The sequence below is a fragment of the Corvus moneduloides genome, chromosome 3 (genome assembly GCF_009650955.1).
Source record: "Corvus moneduloides isolate bCorMon1 chromosome 3, bCorMon1.pri, whole genome shotgun sequence".
In the NCBI taxonomy this organism is placed as follows: Eukaryota; Metazoa; Chordata; class Aves; order Passeriformes; family Corvidae; genus Corvus; species Corvus moneduloides.
In genome coordinates this window covers 110,400,557-110,428,418 of record NC_045478.1, presented here as the reverse complement: position 1 = coordinate 110,428,418, position 27,862 = coordinate 110,400,557, and the positions used below count along the sequence as shown (strand labels likewise).

At 41.4% G+C, this 27,862-nt stretch overlaps 1 protein-coding gene across 3 annotated transcripts in view; it reads right to left on the bottom strand.

Annotated features, from left to right (window-relative positions):
* MRPS5 (mitochondrial ribosomal protein S5) overlaps positions 1 to 27,542 on the bottom strand; it is a 28,394-nt gene extending 852 nt beyond the window's left edge. The window contains exons 1-10 of one of the 3 annotated variants that reach the window (XM_032103468.1): positions 27,443 to 27,542; positions 25,574 to 25,711; positions 15,368 to 15,493; positions 14,762 to 14,995; positions 12,319 to 12,353; positions 4,724 to 4,814; positions 3,981 to 4,027; positions 3,280 to 3,337; positions 2,400 to 2,462; positions 1,146 to 1,282 (exon numbers count right to left, since the gene is read on the bottom strand). In XM_032103468.1, the coding sequence (XP_031959359.1) occupies positions 1,146 to 1,282; positions 2,400 to 2,462; positions 3,280 to 3,337; positions 3,981 to 4,027; positions 4,724 to 4,814; positions 12,319 to 12,353; positions 14,762 to 14,995; positions 15,368 to 15,493; positions 25,574 to 25,711; positions 27,443 to 27,509 (996 nt within the window). In that variant the 5' untranslated portion in view covers positions 27,510 to 27,542. Of the gene's footprint in view, positions 1 to 1,145; positions 1,283 to 2,399; positions 2,463 to 3,279; positions 3,338 to 3,980; positions 4,028 to 4,723; positions 4,815 to 12,318; positions 12,354 to 14,761; positions 14,996 to 15,367; positions 15,494 to 25,573; positions 25,712 to 26,858; positions 27,010 to 27,442 lie in introns of those variants that run through there. The other 2 variants (XM_032103469.1, XM_032103470.1) reach the window with 2 other exon arrangements.
* Between the last annotated feature and the right edge of the window lie 320 nt (positions 27,543 to 27,862).

Below are 27,862 nucleotides of genomic sequence, written 5' to 3'. Positions count from 1 at the left end.
ACATGCCTGTTGGCACGTTGGTGCCGTGCAGGAACACTTTTATGTCTTTATGTGGATATAAATTCTGCTTTGATAACAGACAAGTGCCTGCTACTGCCCTGCCAGGTGGTATTAGCTAATATAAAGATATGAATGTAACATTATTTTCAACTACATCTCTTCCTTGCCTACAAGGTGTTTTGATAACACTCAGATTTTACAGAATAGATGTTTACAGCTGACAGGAAATTTTTCCCATTCAGAGCAGTCAAGAAAACGTATCAAGCGCATAACTCTCAAAGCAATGATTTATACAGCAGGCTCTTCTGTTCTTTCTGTGGAAGGTGCTCAGAGAAAATGCACAGAAAACATAATGCCAGACTTCCTCAAGTCTGATTGCCCTCAGGTATTGCAAAGCTGTGAGATCTGTGACTCTCATCAGGCAAAGAGGATCACAACTCCCTCACCTCCTGAGGCTGAACTGATAAAGCTGGCCAGGACAGGGTGACAGATTTGACAGCCACAGCTCTGCAGGGCTGTATTGGGAATGGAAGCAGCTAAATCTTGGCAGTCACCAAAACTGCAAACAAATGAGAAAACCAGGAATTTCCACAGAGCTGACTCATCCTGAGGCTGGTGTTCAAAGGAAGCAGGATGAAATGCTGCATGTTGGAGCTTTTCCATCAACTGCAGGCAGCTGGCTTAGACAGAGACATCTCCACTGTGAGCACTCAGAGGTGGAGGAAACACCACCACCTCCCTGACTGACCTCAGAGATCTCAATTACAGCAGCAACAGAAGCAGCTGGGGCTTCAGTCCTTGGACAATGAGAACTTAGAACACAAACAAGCAGCAGCAACTGAAGCCAGCCCACAATTCCCTCTGCCCAGGATTTTTCAGTGGTCACCAAAACCACACCAAAGGAAAGCCCAGGAATTCAGACATCCCCTGCAGACACCTGGCTGTGGAACAGGCAGAGTTACACACAGCTGTTCCTGACTGGACAGCTCCATAAAACCACTGAGGAATTATCCCCTTGCTGATTGTGTTTGCTCTTTGTAAGATTAGTTCATTTTAAGCCTGGAATATAAACTGTTTGCCCACAAACTATTACAACATCCACCCCTTCTGTCCCCACACCTAATGGACACTGGGAGTGCACCCACCTGTAGGGTCAAGCCTCTAAAGAGAGCTCTGGTGATGTTAATCAAGTTTTTGGATCCAGTGACCTTGGCATACATGTCCTTGATGCCAATTAGCCTGCAGATGGTGATAATGGCTCGGTGGCAATGGAGACCATACCCTGGGGAAAAAAACCCCATAAATCAGCATTGTGTGGTCATTTGTAAGCCCACAACTTACTCAGAAGAGAGCACTGAGATGTCTTCTTTGCTATTTTTTGTTACCCAGCAGGTTAGAACACATTAGATGTTAAAAATGGCTCCAGGAGCTGTGCAGAGGCATCACTTCCCTTTTCCTGGCCCAGCAACTGGAATGAATTACACTTGTCATAATTTTAGTGGCACAGAGTGAAGGAGAGACAAACATATTTTAAAATCCACAAACACAACAAAAGTTTGTGTGTCATCTGCATCCATCTCCATCACAGAGATGGAGATTGTATCAGCTCCAATGTGTAACTGTAGTACATTGGCATTAATTGCAAATGGTTTCTTAAGACTTGCCAGGTTTTAATGGAGGAGTTATTTTTTTGAGGAGTCTAATTTTGCTCCAGTGAGGTTTGTTTCACGTGGCTTAGCTCTGGTGATCTTTAAAAACTGCAGGACAGTCTTGCTGCTGCCAAGTAAAGGAGACAAAAAAAAAAAAATACATCCTGGGGGCCAAATGGCTGGAAAGCAGCAGAAAAGGGCCAGAATGTTTATTCTAGTGAGGTTATCTGATTGGAGACCTTGTCAGTTAGGAAACTGAGGGGGAAATGGGAAAACAGAAACAAAATATACAGAGACACAGATCTGAAAAAACCCCCAAGAGACACACCCCCACTAACTGGTGAGCTATCAGGAAACTACAGGTGCCACTTGCAGGAAGATGAAACTGACTTCACAACCAGCACGGCTGTAAAGAATCGGAGACCTGGACTGGGAGGCGTGTGAGAATTTATAGCTCTGCACAAACCCAGCAGGGGCTGGAGCAGGACCAGGGTCCACAGCTGGGTAATTCAGAACTGATGGAACTACACTTAGGAAGAGTGAGAGAGCTCCCACCAGTGTAAAAGGGACAAATCCCAATTTGCAAGAGCAAAGCCATGTCAGCAACAGTAGGCATTTCTAAAGAAAAATGACCGATCGTTTTCAACACTTAGAACATGGCAGACTAGACACTACAGAAGTTTAACTTCATCAAATAAATACCAGTCAGTAATTATTAAAAATGCAACATTTCCAGGCACCTTTAATTACCTTTGTTTTGCTTCTTCATGCGGATTTTTGTCCTTTTAAATTTCACAGAAATGTCGTGGTAAACTGGAGAGGGGGAAAAAAAGGCATTACAGGTCAATTCCTCCTTCTAGAAAAGCTTTAGCTAGTACCTTTCTTTTTCTGAACTGTGAAGCTGATTTTACTCCCTCCTGACTTCTTTAAAGAAGATGAATCTAGGTACATTTCTAGGATAGATTATGAGTGTTGAAATATCTGTGAATATCATGTTACTATTGAAAAATAGGTAGATGTGCCTCCAATGAGCCTCATTTAGTTTTGAACTGAGCTCACAGGATATAATTTAACTCATATTTCTTAATAATTCGGCTTTTAACCTGAGATTTCCCCATAGGCATCAGCATTCTTGGATTTTCCATACAGAGTACTAACAAAAAACTACCAGGAAACATCAGACTGACCCTCCAGCCCAGCTTCTCCCTGGCTGCTGGGTCAGCATACATGGATTGAGTCAACAGGGAACCCTCTCCTCTGACACAGAAGGGGGAAAAACACAGGAGTTCACTGTAAAGAAAACTGCCCTGACAGTATTTGACTCCCTTAACTCAAACTGTGCCAGGAAAGACCTAATCTTGCTATTAAGAGCCTGAAATACTATGAAGTATCCAAATTTTAAGCACAGAACCATGGAATTGTTTGGGTTGGAAGGGACCTTTTTAAGGCCAGCTGGTCCAACCCCTCCAAAATGAGCAGGGACACCTTCAACTAGACCAGGTTGGCCAGAATTGTAATACAATGCATCAGATCAGACAAATTTTATTAAACTTTTTTTTATGCTTTGCAAGTAGTTGCAACCAGTTCTTGCTGGTATAGTCAGTGCTTCCACTGAAAGAAAAATACTTACTTGTGTGGTTCTGATACATCTCTATAAAGTGTAAGGAGCTTATTGCTTTATTCTTTGCCTAGGGAATAAGAGCAGAGAACATTTTTCTCCTTGAATTTTTCTGCTAAGCATCTGCAATTGATCATTATTCAGTTAATTAGATATAAAAAAAGAAAGGAAAAAACAACTCAGGAAAACAGATTTGCCACATCTAAACTCCATGGAAATGAAAATGTTTAGTCTGGAGAAGAGGAAGCTCAGGGGAGAGCTTTACTTTACTGCTCCCTATGGACACCTGAAAGGAGATTTTGGTGAGGTGGGGGTTGGTCTCTTTTCCCAAATATCAAGTGGTAGGATGAGAGGAAATTGCCTCAAACCATGCCAGTGGAGGTTTAGATGGGAAAAATTTCTCCCCTGAAAGGGTTATCAAGCACTGGAACAGGTGCCAGTGAAGTGGCTCAGTCACCATGGCTGGAGGTGTGTGAAAGATGTGCAGGCAGGGCACTGAGGGACACGGGCTGCTGGTGCTTGGCAGTGTTGGATCACCAGCTGGGCTGGACTATCCTAAAGGGCTTTTCTAACCTAAATAGTTCTATGATTATCTGTATCAAGACAGACAAAGCAAACACATGGGCTCACTTCTTTGCAAGGACTACAAATTACACTGATTATCAGGTACGAATTGTCATTGTCATCAAGCAAAAAATATTCAGTGCACATACTTTCCTTAAAGCATTCATCCTGTCACCTGCCTTCCCTACTGCAAAACCTGCAAGACAAAGAGAGGCATTTTATTGCTGAGAAACAGATAATGCAGATGATCTTCAGAAAGAAAAGGGGAAAAAACCAGAGAAATTCACAGCCACGTTTAGCATTTAAATTTCCACTCCACTGCACAGATCACACCCAGAAAGTGGTTCAGCAAAAATCACAGAGACAAACAGTTCAGGAGTTATGAACAGCCAACATCTGGATGCCAACTGCTTGTTGTCAAAGGAAAAAAAAAAGGCTTAAGTTGTTTTTGTGTGTTTGACCAAACTTTGTTTCAAACAGGTGAATAGTGGTGACTGCTTCAGACAAAAAAAATAGTTCACTCTGTTTAAAAATAAAGGAGGAAATGAAGAAAAAAAGCCTGGGACATCTTCAGGTCAATCATTTAGGACATATGGATTACAGTGAGAACATGTTTCATGAAGAAACTTTCCAAAGAAGAGGTAGGAAGAGGTTGTTTTCAGAGTAACACATCTTTCTGCAAGAGAACACCTTCCTCTCTGTACAAATTCTCCTCCACACCAAAGTGCAAGCAAAACTCAGCTGGAGGAACACACAAGGCCTTGAATCTTTCACATAAGCCAGGTTCTGCAAAACTCTGGTTGACCATGAATGCAGCTGTCTTATTTGAGCTCCCACAAAATATCCCATCATCAATCAGATGTTACCTTGCACATGCAATAAATGCACATACCTGCAGCCCCTTTACCATTTCCAACAACCACTAAGGCACGTATTGATTTTTTTCTGCCTTCCTTTGCCTTCATACAAAACACATTTCTCACCTGAAGGAAAAAAACAACACAAAGCTTCTTGTTATTGCACAGTCCAAACGGTTTGGGTTTTGTTAGTTTTTCTTCCTTTTTCTTTTTTTTTTTAAGAGAGTCAAATTTGCCAAAAAAGGTATTAGAGGTCTGTAGTATACACTTAAAATATCTATACTGTCTTTGTCAATGGGTATCATCTGCAGTGGGACACTGGCTTCAAGGCATTAAATACATAAAGGTTGTTAAAAATCCCCACTCAGAGAAAAAGTTACCTCAGTGCACTTCCATGGAAGTAACCCCTCTGCTGTGTTCAGCTGCACAACAGATAATGCTCTAATGCTGCCAGCTCTGTGTGTGATTCCAAGCATGATGAAAAAGCATGGGGAAAAAACTGGAAGGTGATACTAATATTGAAGTGCCCTCCTCATATTTTAACATATTTTAGTATCACTCCCAGGAATTGCTCAAGGTCTGTTGTTGCTTTACATGAATTAAAATTTAGGATTGAAATCTACTTGCACACTGCAGAAGGCAGTCTTGTTACAGGGATGACAGCTGCTGAAAAGAGGATCTCATTTAAGAGAGGGGAAGAAGAAGGAAATGGCCTGAAGCTGTGTCACAGGAGGTTGAGGTTGGATATCAGGAAAAGGTTTTTCACCCAGAGGGTGGCTGGGCACTGGAACAGGCTCCCCAGGGCACTGGTCACAGCACCAAGCCTGACAGAGCTCAAGCAGTGTTTGGACAATGCTCTCAGGAACAGGGTGTGACCCTTGAGGTGCCCTGTGCACGGCCAGGCATTGGACTTGATGATCCTCGTGGGCCCTTTCCAGCTCAGAATATTATGATATTATAATATAATAATATTATGTATGATTCCATGATTCTATAAGCAAGTCACTGCTCTACAGTCCCCACCTTATATGGTCTAATATATCCTGATGTGGACAAGAGACAGGTGTACAGGTGGGAGGGAGAGCATGTTCTGGGAAAAGGGAGAATAACTTGACCTGAAGAATGCAGAATGTGGTAAAAAGTCACTAAAATGATGAGATAAAGGGAAGAGACTGATTACATGTCAGCCCAAACCAGCTTCGGACTGCTGGGCTTTAGAAATACTTCAGATTGTGTCCTTTGGTGACCTTGGCTCATTTTGATGTGAAAACCACACCCCTGAAGCTGAGGCTACCTGACTCCGAGTGGAGACCCCTAACACTGAACATGAATTTAGAATGTGCTGTACCCTTAAATCCAGGTGAGAGACAGCTAAGCAAGGAGCAGCTCAGCCAAGCAGTGATGTAGATTCATTATGTAGAACTGCAAATAATCAAACTATAAATATGCTTGTATTTTTGGCTTTCAGTATGCTAGCTTTACCCACAGCACCCCTTTTGGAGCAGAACTATAAATAAATCAAATAGCCTGACTCTGTGTGGATTGGCTTCTTGCACACTGAGTGAGAGAACCTGATTTTGAGACAACAATCTGAGATCCATCTGCTCTAGTTCCCTTGTCTATGTTTATATATTGAGCTATATGTTATTTAAACATAGACGTATAATTTATATGCTGCATGAAATATATATTAAGTATAAAATGAAATATATATTAAGTATAAAAAGATAATATATAGCATATATAAAAGTCCTTTTCCCTACATGTAATTCTTCAGTAAGCTACTCTGGCTGTAGCGTTATGCATCTGAAAGTAGATTATTAGAAAATACTTGGTCATGGTTTAAACATTCTTACTAAAATTCACCATAAGAAATCCAAAAAACCAACAAAAAAAATACAGCCCCCAAACCCAACACCCCCTCCCCAAATTCCAGTGCCTTCACTAGGTACAGATTATGGTTAGGGTTTGAAAAATTTCACCTTGCTTTCATTAAAACAAAGATGCTGTTTAATTCAAGGTGCACACACATTCTAGAGAGCACTTTGAAGAAATATCAGCCTTGCCAATTGCTTATTCCAAGTTATTTTTCTTTCTTCAAACTCATTGCTTACAAGAACAAGCGAAAAAGCCACGGCCCATAAGATGAAAGTGCCTGTGGAAACGGGCTATTTACAGAAAATGCAAAATGATAATGGAAGAAAAGAGAGTGAAGCAGAGTCATCTCTCCAGGAGCATCAAGAGAATACTATTTTTGCTCTGCACAAACTTTTATCTTCTGTTGCCAATCTCAGCAGGTACCTGTACGAAAATAGAGTCAGCACGTCAAAAATAAAGGATGTGATGTTTGTAGAAACCTCCTCGTGGATTATTCCACTCCCTTTCCAGAATGTGGCAATAAGGACACATGCAAGGAGCTTCTCCAGAAGCCTTCCTCAAACTGCACTGGTTGGTTCTTTCTGAGCAGCTCTGTAGGAAAATGTGTTCAGCCCCCATCACAGTCAAGGCTATTGCATCTCCTGAAATGCTGTGAGGGCCTTTCAAGCTTGTTAATGTACCCAGGCAGTCACAGCTGCAGAATACCATCCTTAGATCCTCCATAACACAGCCCCATGCCTCCTTAGATCCAAGGAAGCAGTACTCTTCTGGAGTGTGCTCAGCAATGCTTCCCTCCCACCCTGGGAAACAGAGCAGGATGCTCAAATCCATCATCCAACTGCACTGGAACTACTAACACAAAATGAACAATGTGCCATTCTTAAGACAGCCCAGTCTCTGAAAAGTGACTGAAACCAAGACACAACTACCCCTAGGTATCAGATTGCCACTCAAGTTAGATTGAAAGCCAATTTTTAAATTTTGAAGGCAGATGCAACACATGCTCAACCTAAATCACAATGTACCTCAAATTAACCATCTCCTTGCTTCCATCGTCCAGTGGTGATACTGCAAACTCACCTTGCTTTCTAGAACTGAGGGAAGAGTTCTGAGCACCTCAAAACCAAAATGAAACCACCTCAAACATTTCTTAAGAGGAGAAATGACAATGTGGAAGTAAGTCACTTGGTTAGAAAAAGGGTCAAAATCCAACACTTCCTTGGAGGTTTTGTTTTTGTAAAAGCAGAATGAATGACTGGCCAACTGGATTGCTCTTGGAAATCCCTCCTTTCTAGAAATCCTATTCTAGTCATGATTTCTGGGAACCTGCCACCTCTAGGCCACACTCTTGACACTGCTACTCTTTTGCTGCTGTTATGCAGAGAAGAGTGTCTGCACAGGCTGATCCCCTCATGCTGTAAGGACCTCTGGTCCCAGTACTTCTCCGAGGTACAAGAGGAAACAAGATAAAATGAGAGCAGGCTGCAGTGCTGGAAGAAAATCACTTCCACGCAAGTGAGCCTAGAGAGGCTCAGGGGCACAGCTAAAAGGTTTGGGAATCCAGTTACCTGGAAGACCTGAGTAATAAACTTGTAAACAAACCCCAAGCCCGTGTTAGCTACATCATGTCCCTGTTAGCCTTCTGTGCACCAAGGGCAGAGCAGATTTGTACCACAACTGCAGAACATCTCCCAGCTGCAACGTTTACACTGAAATGGTCCTTAACCTTGCACCCTCAAAGGAGGAGATGCTCTCCCCATCCATGTACCCTTACAGAAGGATGGGAATGCAATCCCACACTGAGCCCTGCAAGTCCACACAAACAGAAATGAACAGCGCTCACACGAACACAAGCAGCACTAATAACCACGCCCTGTTCCTCTCTCTCCTCTCTCATACTACAGCTCCCACCTGAGTACAGATCCTTTGGATTGACCCCCCAATAGTGTATCTCAAAGTCACTCTGTATCTGAAATGGCTTTGTTTCCTTTTCAAAGGATGATGGGTAATTATGCCCAATTAAAAATCACTTAAAAGCTTCTGGGTGTTCCAAATGCCAGTTATTTCTTCCATACAGGCTGACAGGTAAGAGATAAAAATCATTAACTATTCATTAAATGGAACCAGTTGAAGGTAGCGTTCCTATACTCTACTTTTAGGGCAGGCCAAAATCTTTGAGAACTCCAAGAGTATCAGAAACAGTGCACAGCTCTGACCTCTCATTTTTTCCTTTGAGAGGTGACTTCAGGTGCCATCTTAAAAACTATCCGAAATTTTCATTGTCAGTCTAAAGACACCGTCAGTATCATCCAGGGAACAGAAAACTTCCCTGTAGTTCTAAAAGCAAAATCTAGAGCCTACAAATACCCTTAAAGTACTTTTGAGGCAACATCTCATTAGAAGTAAATTGTTACTCAGAGAGTATCCTTTATACCACATAATTTTTCAGTCAAGGCTGTCGAACGATGAATCTCAGACACTCTCATTTCATGCAGCATTTCTTTTTCACAAGCCTTTTTTATTGCACCCTTTGCAGAAACAATAGCTAGGAAACAATTTCCAAGGACTTATAAAAAGAAACGAAGGGTTTAGGCTGTGCATTAAAGAATATTCTTTTTGTCACAAGTAGCAAGTCTACCAAGATGAGTCAAGAAGAAGAGGCTGGGAGCAGCTTCCTCATGTCAAAGTGAGAGCAACAGGGCAAACAAGATGTCCCGGAAGGAATAAAAGCCATTATGCAGCCACTGCCACCCAGAGCTTTCTGTCCCCTGCAGCCACCATCCTTTTATATTGTGTTTCTGGCAGTTCTTCAGAGTCCCCTAACTCATGGCAGTGGCACAGACCACACTTCCAAGCTGGATGACATAAATGACAGAGGTGTTTCCCAGTACCACACCTGCACCACGACAGAGGAGGAAGGATGAACACTCTGTTGGTTCAGCACCTATTTTCCTCACAGGTGTGAGAGTTACACGTTATGAACTAGAGAACTTTTGAGTTAGAAACCTCATTAATTAAATGATGAACTAGTGAATTTCTGTGCTAGATTAGTACAAAAGGACTGAGTACAAAAAAGTACATAAAAGGACTGAGTGCTTGTTTTCCTGCTTAGCAAGCTCACAAAATGAACTTTAATTTACAGGTTATGTTGATCTGCAAATCTGAGTGATCCAAATGGACTGAGAGAAACACACCTAGTGCTATTTTGCATTCTGTAGTTTAACACTCAGACACAAATCACTGAGTTTTTCTGTTTCTTTGTTTTTTAAAAAATGATAGTACCATACTTTCACTATCTGGCTTAAAAAGAGAGCTATTCTGACACTGGAAAGGTTGCATTGACCCTCCTAAAATGGAGCTGTGCTTGCACAAAATTCTTCAAGTTGCCTTCAGCAGAAACAGGCAATGGAAACAAAAAAGCATGAACAAACCAGTAAGTGATCACCAAGCCCAGTTTTCACAGCTGGTAGCAGGCAATTTCAGTGTTGGACAAAACCCCTTGGAGGTCTGTTTTTTGAAAAGGGCATTATTTATAACTTTATCTTCTCCCTTGGAAAGCTCCCCTACATTAGAGGCTCAAAGGGCCACTGACCTCATGTTCTGTGCCTTCAGGCCTTACTGAGCACTAGGTCTCACTTCCTAATTGTAATTGCACTACAAGGCAATTACTATCACAGCACAGGATGTCATGTAGGCTACTTTTTTTTTTGCTGTTACCATGTTCATTTTGGAGAAACATGACAGAAAAATTCATCTCAGGGTGGATGACACATGAAAGAAAGCCTTCCAGTGAAAATAATAATGGCACACGTCAGCTACACCTGTAAATGTTAATTAATTATATTATGTTAGACACCAGTTAAGCATTACCACCAGCTCTATTTAAAGAGATCGTTCTTATGTGCAAGATATGAGCAGAACAGGAAATGTGCCTTAGGCTGGCAGGGAAAATAAGAAACAGGTAACCCAAGTTCTCTATGACAATTTTAGTTCTAGTTTACATGAAAATCTGAGCTTGCCTATACTCTATTTTACAGTCAGGAGAAATCAAATTCCAGCTTTTCTGTCTTTCCATTATAAGAAAACACTTTAATAAGCCCTTTTTTTTAGCAAGAGAGTGCAGCCTTTTCAGTAGCATAATCACACCAGAAAGGACCTATTGTACCTTTGTTCATAAAGCAGTCCTTTAAAAATGGCTCGGAGTTTCTTGCTGTGAAGCACAACTTCCCAGCAAACATTATTTTAATCTCCTGTACTGTGGTGAAGCTAAAGATAATGGAAAGCACACACAGAAATAGCAGCATGTCTCTCACCTATTTAAGCCAGAAATGCTAAAATGATCTATTTACTTCAAAACTCGTACTTGTTATCAGAAAATTTTAAGACTCAATTATCTTGAGCTCACTGCTGACTTTGAATATAGAATGTTTTGCTGCTGCTGCTGCTATTTTTCTGTAAAAGCATTCCACTTTCTCTGTTCACATGTGTGGCAATCTCACATACCAGCAGGGCCCCAGCCTGCTTCTAAAAGCTTTTTTATTGATCAAATGTAGTAAATCATTGAGACAGATTTCTACAGCACACAGAACCGCCGCAGAGCAACTCAACTTTGCTGTTTGTAAATAATTCTGCCAGCACAGAAGGACAAGCTCCCCTGCTGTAGCATCCAAAGTGACAGTCAGCTGTGACACGGCACAGCAGCAGACCAACATTCACTGCTCTGCAATGTGCCCCTTCAGGTGACAGAAGGCACTGCCATCTGCAGGGCTGGGCAGCAAAAATCACTTCTTTTAGGAGCAGTTCCCGTGCAATTCAATCGTTGCAAATGGCCTTCAGACACAGACTCAGCTAAAGGCCAAGTGCTCCAAAGGGTCTTTGCTGTATCAGTCAAAGCCCAGAGTGTGGCCCAGTTCACTCCAAAAACCCACTGAGATAAGAAAATGGGTTAACAGGTCACAGATTTTGTCTCCCCATCCCTTCTGACAGATTATCTAACTTGTTTTTAAAAAGCTCCAATGACAGACATCCCATATACTCCCAATCCATTCCAGTATTCAAATTTCCATTTGCAAGTCATTTTTTATGCCTAAATTTACCTTGCTTTTTATTTATATCCATTGCTTTTTATCCTTTTTACAGCAGACATCTAAAACAGTTTATATCTTTCCACTCTGCACGATTTAAAAAAAAATATAGAAACCAACTCATGACTTTTAATTACCCAGACTGAGATTACAATACAGCATCATTTTCCATGTCTCAGAAGATACTAAAACCCACTGCCATGAGCAAAGATCTGGATTAACCTAGAAAACATTCAAGCCACTGGATAGAATTCCAGCTGATGGTCATCTCAGCAAAATGCAGAAAGATAATCAAGGGCAAAGGAACCCATTTGCACATTTATCAGGACAGGAGAGAAGCCTCAGATGCTTTTCTGGAGTAGAGCTGTCAGGTAGCTCAGCCTCTGACTTGCCTGATTATTCTTTTAACCTTCAGACAAGGAGCTGTTATGAATCAGGCTATTTTGTTAAGAAAAATGTTTCTTATAACCCTTCTCTCTCAATTAAATAGACAAAGTAATTCACTTTCTCACAGGTTATGCTTGTACAAGTCATGCAGCTGAAATAGAAAACCAGACTCATTCCTGCTGCTGTAATACTGACTTAGTAAAGACTTGCTAAATAATTGCATGGTCAATATAAAGTAGTGATAATTTTTTTAAGTCCCTGAGAAGGTTTGCAATGCTTACCTCGATGACTCTTGCTTCAAAATCTTCGTAAGTTTCTGTTGGGAGAAGAACAGGATGTTACATTTCCTTGTGTTACTTCTTTACCAGCACATCCTCCTGTAGTGGGTACCACTTAAGAAGGACACAACCTCTATGGAACTGTAATTTATAAAGCAGTCTCAGCAACACATAGAAAAGGTAAGACAAGAACAATTTGAATCAGCAATGTGAACTGTGTTCTTCCCTAAACACTGCTCTAAAATTGCAAATAAACCTCAAATTTCATACATACAAAGCAAAAGCTGTAAATCATTAAAATCACCAGATGGGTCAACTTCCATTTTGACTAAAGTATTATCCAATATTCTTCAGAATATTGTACAACCAACAGGGATTCCAAGAAATTTGGGGTTTGGACTAGATGACCTGTAAAAAGTCCCTTCTGACTCAACCTGTTCTTTGATTCTATGATACTGCAAGTACTTCTTGATCCACACTTTTGTGAAATTCCAGAAAGGGGAGGGGGAGCATGAAACAAAACAATACACAACCACTTCAAATAACCATGAATCATTTAGCCCTTACAAACTCTTGCTTTTCCAACGTATTCCATGAACACAAGCATTTCAGTGTAACACAGAAGACCATTATTTGGTGTAGTTACAGTGAGATTCTGGAGAAAAGCTTAAAACCATGGAATGGTGTAGAACTGGGGCCTCAGTCCTTCACCAAGCATTGCTTTATCATTTACACACAACCTCCAAGATGGTTATAAACACAATCATCTTGGCACAGTTTAGAGATCTGTCAGTCTACACAAAGCAGATTTCTAGCTCACAGTAAGGATACAAATCCCAACAGGCACCCTCTGCTCCCTCTGAAGCTCTTCAGTTGCTAAAGAAACACTGTAAACTCGGGAGAAAAGGAATTCTATAAGTGGAAAATACTGCTCTTTCTCTACTCCTAGCTAGCACAGTAAGTGACACCAGGGAATCCAGTCATGCCACAGTCTCAGGCCAAAAGGATTCATTGGGTTTGGCAGTTTCAGGTCTGTTCTTCCTATCACCTTGACTTTGCATACAGTGAATGTCCCCATTCCCCTGCAAAATCATTAATCCTCTGAATAAAAAGATGCTGGAAGAACTACGGGGGCCTGAAAATCCCCAACATTTTTAACAGATTAAAAGGAAATCAGTGCATGCTAATCAGAAGCTGCTTTTTCTCAAACACATTCATAATACAAGCTGACAGCTTCATTTTCCTATTTTGATTGCAGTGCCCTTTCCTCTTTTTGGCAGAACTTGACCTTACTAGAACAGCCTCCACACAGCCAACTTTAATGCAAGTAATCTACATCAACAGCACCAGCCAAAAGCATAATCAAGGAAAACACCAGAAGGTAAAGTTAACAAATGCATAAACATTGTTTACAACAGCTGTCACTTCTTTTAGTGGTATAAACTCAACACAGTCTTGTGTCCACAGCATGGAACTAGAACCATGGCATTTTCTTGACTTGCTCCACGTTCCACCACTGACTTATGGGGAATTTGGAACAATTAATCTCTCAAATCTCCTGGTTTTACCTTGACAGATTCAATGATAGCTGGCCAAGTCCACTGTCGCATCACTGCCTTCCATGGAATATTTGCTCTTAAGGTAATAAAATGAAATGCAAGCAGTGCTAGAAAATACCACCTGTCTTTCATAGCCCCTCTTACTACAGAAGTGTACTGAAAGATGCCAATAAGCAGAGTTTCACAATAAAAACTCAGCCCAACAGGAGTTGACATGTCTTTTTCATGTTTAACTAGTTGAAAAAGATTAGGCTTCTAAATATAAAAGCTACTATAGAATTTCTAGTGGTCTGAATAACAGCATTGTAAAAGAAGTCACCTCTCTGCTCTACATATAGGACCTCTGGTTTCACTATACTGAACTACTTAGGAAATAAATAAGTAATTTTATAGTTATTATCATTACTATGGTATTTATTGCAGCTTCTAAAATCTACATTCAAACTACATAATCTTTAACCCTATTTCATTATTTGAACTAGAATTAAAAACAAGACTGATTTATCCCACAGAATCCTTTAAGAAACTATAAAAAAGCCATGACTATATTTCATACTCAAGACAATTGATGCTGGACACAGAAAAACATTTCCATCCTTCAAGACTCCTGGAACAGTCTGTGACATAACACAGTACTCTGTAATATCACATAAAATCATACAGTCTATAACAGAACAGTCTAACAGCTACAGGAAATTAAGCAATGTTTTAACAAATTTCACTGTTGTTAGCAGTACCTGCTCTTTGATTTAGCTGGCTTGTGTGTGGGCATGGAACAGAGAAGTATAAAACCAATTTTCAGTCACAGAAAAAGTCTGGATCTCGCTTTCTCCAAGCCCGCCCTCAGAAAAGCTAAGGGAGAGGAAGAAGATAACTGGTTTTCTTACCTCCATTAGGACCAGGGTCAGGAGGATCCAGAAGGATACCTCCCCAACACTTTCCACTCCATCCTCCCTCCCTCTTAATTTTTATTTTCCTTTTCTTCTCCCATGTATCTCTGTGATGAATAATTTCAGACTGAATTCTCTCTCGTTCTTCTTTTTTTCGCTGGGCAACTTCCTGGACTTTCCCAGTTTGCAACACAGGAGCATTAAGACCAGGCCAGAGGAAACCAGAAGGTCCTTAAAAATAACAGAGAAAAATTATGCTTTGTTCCAAATTAGGACGCAAAATGCAACAAAATGGAAAATTCTCTTATATTTCAAATGCACTGTATGATGCAGAATTTATATCTGAAAAAGCAAAACCAACATTAAATAATCATATTAAGATTTTTTGTTTGAAGACAAAAATATTTCAAATGCATTGTATGATGCAGAATTTATATCTAAAAATGCAAAGCCAACATTAAATAATCATGTCAAGATTTTTTTGTTTAAAGACAAAAATATCACAAGCAGTTCTGACATCACAGAAAGGAAAAAAAAATTGTCCACTTATGAAATCAAGAAACACTATACACAAAACCATCAGCTTTCTATATGTGAATCTACCTTCACCAATCTCCTGGCCTCTATTGAGATTCTTCCTTAGCTTTTTCTTTCTTTTCTTTCCTCTTCCTTTCTTTACTCCCACGCCAGTCTCTGCCAAAGCTCCTTTCCACAGCTGATCAGCTGTCACTGAAATAAAAAAAAAACCAACTCCCATAAGTAATGTTCAAGTACAGATTACACTGGAAACTGAAGCTGAACAAAAAATAACCCCAAACTTGAAACTTGCTTGATCTTTGCTTTGCTGGAATTTAAACTGTAGGATTACTGCCTTGCCAAGAAAGTAATTTCCTACTCTGTGCATATGTATTTGGTGCAAAGATGTGCCTCTACTCCTCATTACTGCACTGAGAGAGGCACACAGCCAAGTGCCTGTTTTTAACACGGTTTTTCAGAATTGATTTAAAGATAAATATTCCTAACAAGTAAGGCATTAATTTCGTAACTCAGAGCAGCAATACCTTGAAGCACTTATCCAAGGACACTGATCAGTGGCAGTCAACTTGAATCACCCCTAAAAAGGCCTGCTTTAAAAGGTCACAAAACACAAAATGTTAACCAAAACATAAACCTGCTGCTGTTCACATGTTCTGAAAATACGTCCCCCTTACTGCTTGTGTAAGTGGGAAGGAATGTAAGGAGGAAGGAATGCAAAACACTTTTAACAGCATCATCAGAGCTCTGGCTCTGTCAGGCCTCCTCAGGCAGTGGCTGTGGTGCTTCAAGCATTGCCTTGGTGCCTCACCCAGCACAGGAGAGCAAGACATAGGAAACACCTATTCAATAGTTAACTGCAAACCACCATTCACTGCAAACCACTGATGGCAATAGAGGATACCACAGCAGCTTAGACAAAAAAAACCTACACCAAAAAGAAAGTGATTATGTGAAAAGACACCATAGACAGTATTTCCCAGAATCCCAGGGTGGGTCAGGTTGGAAGAGACCGCCGTGGGTCACCTGGTCCAACCTCCCTGCTCAAGCAGAGTCATCCTAGAGCACATGGCCCAGGATTGCATCCAGATGGTTCTTGAACATCTCCAGTGAGGGAGGCTCCACAGCCTCTCTGGGCAATCTGTCCCAGTGCTCGGGCACTGCTCAGTGAGGAACCTCTTCCTCATGGTCAGGTGGAACTTCCTGTGCCTCAGTTCCTGCCCGCTGCCTCTTGTCCCATTGCCCGGCACCGCCGAGCAGAGCCTGGTCCATCCTCTGAGCCCTCCCTGCAGACACTGACACACACGGATGAGGTTCCCTCTCAGTGTCTCTTCTCCAGCCTGAACAGGCCCAGCTCCCTCAGCCTTTCCTCAGAAGGGAGGGGCTCCAGTCCCTTCATCGTTTGCCACCCTCTGCTGGACCCTCTCCAGGAGCTCCTTGTCTCTCTTGTCCTGAGGAGCCCAGAACTGGACACAGCACTCCAGATGTGCCTCACCAGGGCTGGGTAGAGGGGCAGGATCACCTCCCTGACCAGCTGGCAATGCTCTTCCTAATGCAGCCCAGGATGCCATTGGGACTGGGCCACAAGGGCACTGCTGGCCCATGGACAGCTTGTTGTGCACCAGCACCCCCAGGTCCTCCTTCCCAGAGCTGCTTCCCAGCAGGTCACCCCCAGCCTGTGCTGGTGCCTGGGGCTGCTCCTCCCCAGGTGCAGGACCCTGCACTTGCCCTTGCTGAACTTCAGGAGGTTCTTCCCTGCCCATCTCTCTGGCCAGAATACAGAAGCATCACCATTGTTCTGCTTGCAGATTAATGTTATTATGTGCTTGACCCAGGGGCAATGTTACTATGGCAGTGTAAATCTTGTGTTCTCTGACTAGAAACTGAAAATTTTGTTTATTTAAAATAGACAAAAAAAGTCAGTAAACACTTTTAACCAAGGGAATTAAAATAACCATAGAATCACTACCACTTCCCATCAGCAATCCATTCTTTTCAGATTAATGCACGTGAGAGATCCTGCCCCACAGACTGGCAAATGCTTTGGAACTGGGGCAGCTCTGCCATGCTGACAACACAGCGAGGGACAGAAACTATCCAGGATGCCCAGAGGTACCACTTAGTGCCCAGGTTTATTTTTGTATTCTTTGTTTAAGGCGCCAAGGTGGTTCTTCCAAGAGTTTGACACATACACCTATTCACACAAATATCTTTCCCAAAGCGGGAAGCTTAACTGATTCCTTTTTGAGAATCCTGAATCCAGCAATCAAAGCTCAGCACACTGGAAAGCAAGGACACACAACTCTGCAAGTCCAGGGAGTACAAAATAGTATTACCTTAAGACAGCCAAGAGCAGAGTGGCCTCCAAAGTTACTACATACCCAAAAAACAAGGTGTATGAACACTACAACAAAGCAAAACATGTAACAGGAATTTTGGTTCTTTTGCAGACAAGTGGAAATCTGTGTACTATAGACAAGTAGAAATCCCCATGGATAACAGCAAAGTTTATCACACTTCTTATATGCTGTGAGGCAAGAACTGAAGTTGCTCCTGGGTAGGCTTTAGTCCCTGTAAAAAAGAAATTTTTGTCTGAAATTACATGCTCTTTTCTAGACATTAAAGTGAACCCCAATGTCCAGAGATTTAGGAGTTTAAAAAAAAAAAATCCCACAAACAGCAGCTGTATCAAATGGCTTGAAACCAGTGTCTGAACTGTCAGCCACTAAAATACCTTCCAGCTGATTACAACACACTGATGCATGTAGCTGTGAGCTAAATGTGGGGGCGGGGAAAAAAACAACAAAAAACCCCACCAAAACCAATAAAAACTTACATAAAAATGCATTACCTCCTTACCAAATTTTTTTTCAGGGGAAAAAAAAAATTAAAGTAAGTAGGTAATGCATGATTCAGTAAATTCATGCTCTTAAGTGAACTATGTGGCTGCTCCATTAGGTGCAAGGCTGATCATCAATCCTGTTAAGCTTCTTAGCTTATTCAGAAAACACTGTGTAACTAGCAATTCCTTTTTACAGATTATAATCCTGCTAGCCTGGAAACATGGAATTACAATAAAGGTACTTACATTTTTTTCTGCAAGGCTATTTTTTAGCTGGAACAGTTCCTGAATCTGCAGTTTGGGTGACCTCACAAAGGGTCCTAACAGCTACAAAGGAGGCTGTAGAGGGGCAGCAACAAGCAGTTAAGAGCAGATCTGGAGCTTGTAATACACTCCAAAAAAATCCTGCACTTTGAGCTGCACTCCAAATATATCTACAATCAGATCACTTTAATTCCAATAGAGGAAAGTAGCAAAGGTCACAGAGTAAGGACATTGTCTTGCACCAAAGGAGACCATTCAATGCCAACAGATCCATGAAGAAGAGGTCAGGCCGAGTCAAGCTTTGGCCTCAAGCACTGCACAAATTCTGACAAAATTAGAACCAGATGAAAACATCACATTTGGTCCCAAAGTGCAGTTCATCTAATCAGCCTATAATAACAGCATCATGTGTTTGGAAAGCAGCTGCATTTAATGAAACACATCAGAAGCCTGCAAGCTGCAGAGCTGAGTTCTTTATAAGATGGAGGTATCACGCTGATTTTAAGATGAAGTGACAAGAATGGAATATGAAAGGGATAGGCTGTCATCAGGAAGATTACAGTGGTGGGGACATTGCTTATGACAGACAGACAACACACCACTGGAGAAAATAAAAATCTGCATGTAAGAAAGGTCAATCTGACTTGGCAGCAAAGCACCAAAGTGATTAATGAGCACATACACAGGCAGGAGAAACGTCTTGAATTGGAGGAAGTAACTCCAAACAGAAAGGAGGATCACTGTACTGCTTTTCACACTTGTAGAGATATTATGGAATGAAGGCACTACAGCAGATATGTAGTCTCTTCATGATTTATGGGCTTATTTTACTTTGCCTTTGTAAAATGGGGTGTTGCATGCATTCCTCAAGAGCTAAAATAGAACCACTTAAAATAAAGCCACTACACATTTTTAGTAAGTTACCAAAAAGCACATAGCTACTGAGTGGGGGGGAAAGTGTCATCTATAAGATTTTATTTTATAGACTAGGAAAAGATCCACTACTGAATTGAGCTGAAAGCATGCTTTATGCAAGCTGATCACTAACAACCACCAGAGGTACATCTGTGTGACATCACTCCATTTTGCTGAATCTACACAAAAGATATTTGTAATATTCTGGAAAGGATTTGGGACTGTGTCTTTTTATATTATCCCTGAGTATCAGAAATGAGACAGGTATTTATAAGACGAATATTAGGCCACACCTCAGTAAACCACAAGTATTAAAAGACTTCCTGTAACCCCCATCAGAAAACAGTACCCTAGATACTCATTAACTGAGATTAAAATCAGATTTCTCTGTCTCCTGCAAGATGAGTTCACAGCTTGCTGAGCACACAAAGAAAGAAAAAGAGCAGTAAGTTGGAAAACTGAAGGGAGTAAAAGGAGAAGAAAGAATCAATTTTGTAAAACAGCTAAGCAGGCTCACTTCTTTCAAATACAAGGAATCTTTTCCTAAGGTTTTTGGTGACAAACAGCCTGTGGCAGCACAGCAGCAGAGATACAAAGACATTACTATTGACACAATAAAAACACTAAAGAACTTGTTATAATAAACATGCTTCTTTCAGTGCTCTGTCGTCCACTAATACCATCACATTTGTGCAGCTGTATTACCTTAAGGTAAGGTCTTTTCAATCACTAACATTCTCTTCCAGGTTTCAGCTTGGAATACATACTTTCATTAAGAGATGAAATCTTACAAGGTGTATTTCAACCCCATTCCTTCTCCAGACACCAATGGACTCGCCACCATCTCCAAACAAACACAGCATTTAGAAAAAAATGCTTCATGCATATGAAATATGAAAGAGCAGAGAATGTGCTGCTTACATATTCTATTACAAATTTAATGATAAATTACACAGACCCTACACAGCTGCTTAATGACCACAATGAGACATTTCTTCTTGGATGCAGGTCTTTAACTTAAATAACTTAATCCAGAAGTTTAACACACTCATCTGGAAACTGGAGACCCATACACTTCCTGATTTGAAGGATTTCAACCTTGGTCTCCCATTTTCTGCATGAATATACATCTCTCTGTTTTTTCACAAAAACCATTCCAAAAAAACAACATTCTGCTTCTAGCTCCTTTTGCATCCATACTTAAAAGATTCCTAGGACAGAGGCTGGCACAGAACAGGCTACATGAACCACTCCAACCAGGATTTGGCAAAGAACTGCTATTTAAGTAGCTTAGGTCAGGAAAAGGAGTGCTCAGCTGTATTTTTAAATCTAGGCCTTATGACGTCTTATATTCTCTCTCCACCATGTTACAAAATGTGCCTAATAACCGTATCCTTAACTACAAGGCATTTAGGGTAAAGGTCCTAGGAAAAACCACACACAGAGCAGCTGTCTTAAGAGCAAAACCCACAACTCATTGCAGTGGCTGAACATGACTCAAATCATTTAGATGTCACTTCCAATTGCATGCATTAACATTCAACTTCAAGCTCAGTTCTTTTGAGTGGCTGGAGTAATTCTCACAATTATATTAAAAACCTACTTCCAAAACAACAGCAGTGAACCATCCAAAACAAAGATGGAGTTTGACTTTATACACCTTCATCATCTTCAGCTGAACTCATATAATGTTCAAAAACTGTCAACTCAGTTCATACCATCTGTTATCCTTGACAAGTTATGCTTCTAATATATTTTCCCCTTAGTTTTAAAAGAGGAAGTCTTTAATTCCAAGACCTACTCAGGCTTTTTAAAGTTACTTATGGAAAATGTTTAACTCCTCTAGGTTGGATCCTCTCCTCCATGATTCAAAAGGGAATATTCTGCAGATGATAATACAAAGAGATTTATTAATGAGAGAAAAATGGAATAATGGCATGCTAATACCAGAGGGATTACTTATAACACGTGAGATTCTACAGCAGCCTCATCAAAATCAGTGTGTTCATCCCAAATGAGAACTGCTCTTGCCACTTCACCTCTGAAATTCAACTGTCTGCCACCATGTGACATCAGTGTCTTGACTCCCCATCTAACCCTGGTCCACAAGCAGAAAAGCATGGATCTATAGGATCCATAAGAAATGACATATAGTGCCAGATTATTCTCAAGTGTCTTAAGTCACCACACTGAAAACATTGTTTTCTTCGAAGAAAGAGACCCTTTCTCAAAAGAGCCCTCTCAGCCTTTTTAAATAGAAGTGTATGATGCATATCTGATACTGAGCTCTGCTGAAAGATAACAAGAAGACAAAAACCTCCACCTCCCCAGTGAGGCCTTAAAAAAAAGGGGCTGCTTAAGCAAAATGCATGCTCCTGTTTGCAATTCTGCCTTCACCCTCTTCAGATGCCATCTTCCAAGGGTATTTATTATCTGTGAGCTCTGCAGGGCCTTAATAGAAACCTGGGAAGTACTGAAGACTGTGAAGCATTCAGTCTAGACAGCCACTACTGAGTCACACAGCATTAACTGGGGTATCCAGCAGCAGAACTGCAAGAATCTGGACACTGAAAATGTCTCACTAAGACAAGGACTACTGCAACACCATAAAAATGAACATGAGGCCATTTAAGAGATTAGTACCTCAGGACAGATATAAAACAGTTTTAGGTAAAAGTTCACAGACTGAAAGTTAAAACTGCACATATCTGAAATGTTTCCACTGAAAATTTAAGCTCAGTTCTACTTCTCACTGCTAGATGGGTTTCCACAGGAGTGAAACAGGAAAAAACCCTCATCAACTGCCAAATTTTCTGCCCTCCGGTTATGTTAATACAAGTCTGAAGCTCTTGGAGCTACTACCTATTCATAGCAATTTAATAACATTGTTAAAAAATGCAAAAGCTCCCATTATGTGGATAGCATAAAAATTTTGTTTAGGTGTGTCTGCAAATTTGTTGGCAGAAAAAGACATCTATAGTCTAATTATTTTTTCCCACAAGATAGCAGCATGGGGAAGTTTTGGGCATTTTCCTCAAAATCCAGAAAAAAATCTGTTGCATCTTGATAGTACAACAAAACCTCAGACCTGGAAAATATTCCAAAAGATGCATTCATACTGCTATACACACACAGGGAATAACTCTACTTAACTGCAAACCCTGAGCACACTTTCACAGTGCACTTAGATTAGAATTTCACATTTTCTAAAACTGGCAATTTGTCACAGTGTCAGCAGAAGCTGAGGACGTGGGATTGGCAGGTTGATTGTCAGTCCCAATTCAAACCCTGAATAAATCCAGCTACAAGCCCAGCATCTGAGAAACTGTATTTTGTTTTCTTTATAATGTTTTATTAAAAACCAAGGACCTTAAATGTAGCTAATATATGTTGTTGTAAATGCTACTATCTTTTGAAGGTTGCTTTGATTATTAAAGCTTTAATTTTTAATAACTATCATGCCTCAGTGTCACCAGATGGATATGGAGAAGGGAGATTCCAGTGAGGTCTGCAAACTAAACACCTTTGGCTCGGTTCAGTTCCTCAAAACAAAATGAAAATCAGGGGCTGAATGCCTTTGAAAAGTAATACTGCATCATAACAAATCAAAACCCAACAGAATGCCCCTCTAAGTACAATTAACTATATGACATTTTATATTCACTCCCCTTTTTCCTGACTAAACACAATTAACCAACTATTCTTCAATACACAGACAACTCTCTTGGAAAAGGAAAAAGAATTTAAAACAGCAGTTGAACAGTTTTGACTCTTTACATCCTTAATGCTGAAACATCAAAACTCTTCTTGTGATACCACTGGTAATGACAAGAGACAACTCTGTGATTATTTATCTGGAGCATTCATACTTCAAGAAAAATTCTTTGTAAATTGAAACAAGTGTTTTTTAATTCTGATCATCGAGTTAGACATGGCTGTCAAAATGAACAGTTTAACCCAAAGAAAACTCACATAAGTCTACAAAACCATGATATAAAATGTAATTAAGAGCAGCCTCAAGGAGCAGTGGAAGGTGTCCCTGGCCACAGAAGTGGCTTTGGAACGAGATGCTCTTTAAGGTCCCTTCCTAGCCAAGCCATTCCATGATTCCATGACTGGCTCCCAAGGGTAGCTAATGGAATTCACAGTGTGAGTAGGACAGTGTAATTTTTATATAGTCCCAGTATCAAATAAAAACTCTTCATTCTCACGTGCACTTGGATACATAACAGATGTTGAGAAAACCATGCTGATTTGGACGCCTTTGGGGTCAAAGACAACTCCTAAGGCTGGGAGACAGCCAAACCAGTAAATGAAACCTGAACTGCTTCCCATGGTCAGGAGGGTGGAAAGGGGAAAGAATTAGCCTGGAATGAGAAGATAATTTTACATTACTTCATTAAAAACTCACTGAAATATGTCATAGGACAAGAATAAATCCCTGTGTATGCTTTTGTGTCAGAGTTGCAGGAGACAACTATCTGGGTAAGGATCAGAGACTGCCTAGGATAATTGCAATTCCTCTGATTTAAATTAATTCCTTCTATTTAAACCAGTTAAACGATTAAAAAGATGTTGAAGGTATAGATGACCCTACTAACAAGGGCATAGTAATATTATCCAAGGTATGATGGAAGATAATTAAGCATTCACAAACGAGCTAGAAAAATCCAGTCACCTTTCTCAGTCACAAACCCCGTCACTTGGCTGACATCTCACTTGACAACTATTTCACATTAAATGGTCATATCTGCATTTTAAATGTTACCACTTCTCAAGCAACTGTCCTGCTAAGGATTTGAGTGATTTATACTGTTTGTATCCACTTCATCTGAATTCTGAAGATTTTACTTTTTATTTCTGTAAGAGGAACTGTTCTTAGAATAATTGTACTTTGATACACAAAACCCTGAGTCTTCTGAATCTCATGGCTACTGTCTCTGCTGAAGACATAAAGGAGGTACACTTTATTTTTTCCAGGTTGTTACACCTTATTAAATAAGCCAATAGTTTTAGGTAGTTTGCCTAAATATATAAAATTTTACTAAACAACACAGATGCCATCCCAGCAAATATTTTTAATTCAGTCATTTAATCAGACATCTGGGAAAGTTCCTGGTAAAACAGAGCTCATCTAGAGCTTGAGAATATGAATACAAACCTAATTAATGAAACAATCTAACCTACAAATTGCAATCACATTGCAATCACTTGTGGTGCTACACGTTAAATTTAAGATAAACAAAATAACAACAGTGCGTGGCTTCTTACATATTCTGATCCTGTTGCTGCTTCCCTAAATGAGTTTTTCCTGCAGGTGGCGTCCTTAGAAAGCCTTTTCCATGCAGAGCCTGCAGTTCACACTGCAGCCTTTGCCAAGTCTTCGGAGACCGCTCTACCCTCAATTACTTGGTCAAAATTTACTGGATAAGATGAGCAGCAAGCGCAGCCTGACTGTTTAACCCCGTCTTTAGCAGATGTAGAGAAAACAAACACATTCTGTCACTCAGATGTTGAGAATAGGAACAGACCACCAGTTCTGAAAACCTGATTTTGCAGAGCTCTTAAATTCTATGGATTATAAACAATCAAACTTTGACTCTCCCATTGCTGCAGTTATCCCTGCCAGAGATTATGTCCTTACCATGTCTTCTCTTCCCCTGTGGGATAGGATAAGGAACCACAAAGCAGGTGAAAAAGCCCCTCAGTTACCTCAGCTCACAGTCCTGAGTGTGCATTTAAGCAGCCATCATTCCTCAGTTATGTTAAGCACGGGTATAATTCCTTTGAGGACTGGAGGAAAACACTGCACCCGACCAGACAATCTGCAGGATGCCACCAGCAGCTTCTGTGTAACACGTTCTTGCATTTCAGTAATTTCATTTCTGAGGCAGCACAGCTTGAACAGCACGCCTTGCCTGTGGCTCAGAAATAATTCAGATGATAAACACACAATTTATACTCTCAATAAAGGAGAAAGGAAACAGAGGGGGAAGATGCTTCCCCCTCCCATCCAGTGACATATATTAGATGGATTCACTGTGACAAAAAGCAAACCCTTGTTTGCTATTACAAGATAATAAACTGGTTTTGTGCATGCACTTCTGTCAACACCTATAGCTGCAACTGAAATCTCAGGAGATACAAAAAAGTCAGGATACACTGATTTTCAAGACTGTATCTCTCCAAAGCAGTATTTTCCTTTCCTCTTCTGTTTACTACAGTTAATAATTTTTATCCAACTCAAGACTTACATGTATTGAAGAAACTGCTTTTCCTGCACTGCTCGACTGTCCCAGTCCAGGGGGCAGAGAGGGAACACCGTGTCTGGAAAGCCCATGCCAGGCTAGAGTAGGAACTGCAACCCCCTTTCACTGGCACAGAAGCAAACCCTGGGAACAAAGACAGACAGGTGTTTATATACTGCACAAATCCTTCTTAACATGGTATTCCCTGCAAATATACACACCAGGAGAAAAACCAGTGATTTTCAAAGGGAATCAGAACCTTTTGTCTTGAAGTGCAAAGCAGAACGTGGGAGGGAAAACACTGCAACAGAAAATGCCACAAAGAGAAGAAGGCTAGAAGGCTTCGAGCATATTGCTGATAGAGTGATTTTAATTATTAATTATTAAGAAGCTGTTGCAGCCTTTGATTTTTCCTGGTTTACCTGCAAGAAATGGTTGGGGTTTTTTAGGGATATATTTGTGACTAGAGTGTGAAAATGCTTCCCTCCACTAAGGAAACTCCATTGGCCTGTTTTCAAGCCCCTCTTAATGTTCAGGCTTTAATCACAGTTTGGCATCACTTCATTATAGATTGCCCTGAGGATGACAAGAGACCCAAAATTCATTAACTACTTAGATTTTGTTTAAGAAAGAAAGGCAAGAAAGCTTTTAGAGGACTGTAGAAGACAAAAATGTTTTCCCTTCCTTATAAGTATACTTTGACCTCTGCTGGGAAAAAAATAATACAGCTGAGTTTTGAAAAGTGACTGAAGAGGATTAAAAACCAGAAAATTTTTAATTTAAGAAAAATTACAGAAAAATTAGAGAAAACAAACTTGGATTCCTATTGACTAAAAAATGTCCACAACGAGGAGAAAGAATGGGAAGAAAACTATAATTTGAGTAACGATGTCACTTCATCATCTCAAGGCAGATGTTACTTAAGTTACTCTGATGGGATAAGGGCGACTGATCCAAAGGCACAGCTGCCCTGCCCACCACCCTGTAAGGATGAGTAAGATCTGCACACCTAAACTCCACTTATGATCTGAAGCACATATTTATTTTATCCAGTATTTATCACATTTCCTGTCCTGGAGAAGAATAACACATGCAAGAGCAACTAGGGTGAGACTACTTGGCAAAATGCAAGCTTTCAAAAAACCTGACACTTGTTTAGAAAGTCCCGTGGGCATTGCTGAGATACAACACTGAATTGTTATGCAGCTCTTGTAGGAGCCAGAGTGATAGAACTGCCACGGGAATGTGTGCAGCTGTGGAATGTTCTGATCCACGCACAAGCAGCCCCCACCTGGCTGTGTGCTGGTCTGGAGTTCACCACTGGCCATTTAATGCTGTGCCACAGCAGCCACTGCAAAGTGTCACAGGTGCAGCTGAGTTCAACACACCCCAAAGCACTTTTCCTACGCTGGAATTAACAAAATGGAGGGAAAATCACTGCAAGGGCTCATAAAACTCAAATTCACGGATGTACAGACCCCCACTCTGCCAAGGACCAGCCGCCTGGGGATCACGGCAATGCTCCTCATTTCCCTGATCCCGCAGCAACCCTACGGCGAAACCCCGGAGCAAGGGAGCACCAGGGGCTGCTCTCACCAGGTCACACCTCAGATCCATAGGAAGGCAGCAGAGACACGGCAAACCCCTCGCCCGTGCTGCCGTGCACGCACACGCGGACGTATGGATGCGCACGTGGATGTATGGATGCGCACATGGATGTATGGATGCGCACATGGATGGATGTCCGGGTGTGCACACTCAGCGCGCTCCCCTCGCCCTGCGGGGAAACCCCCCGCCTCCCGCGGCTCCTGCCCGGGCCGGTGACCGCCGCCCTCCCCGCGGAGGCTCCCCCGGCCCCCCGCGCTGCCCCATCACCTCGCCAGGCCGCTCGGAGCGCACCGCGGGCACACGCCCGGCCGGCCGCCACCACCGCCGCCGCCATGACGGGCCCGCGCCCCCTCCCGGCCACCGTACTGAGGCGCCCCGCGCGCTGCCTGATGCCAAAGCGCACTTAGCGAGGGAATGGCTCGGGATAAACTAAGGCCGAGAGGCAAAAGCTGCGGCTGGCACGCAGCTGAAGCCTTTGCTGACCCTTCCTGCCCCGGCTGCTTCCTGCACCATTAACAATCCCACAGGCAGGCAGGAGGTGAACAGCCGCAAGGGGAAAGCCCTTGGCAGGTCCCCAGCGCCCTGCAGGGCCGGGCTCGGTCCGGGGCTGTGTTCTGTGGACGCTGAAGTCTCTCTTCTAGGAGAGACTCTTTTTAGGTACTTCTTTTCCAGCACCATTGGTGTCTC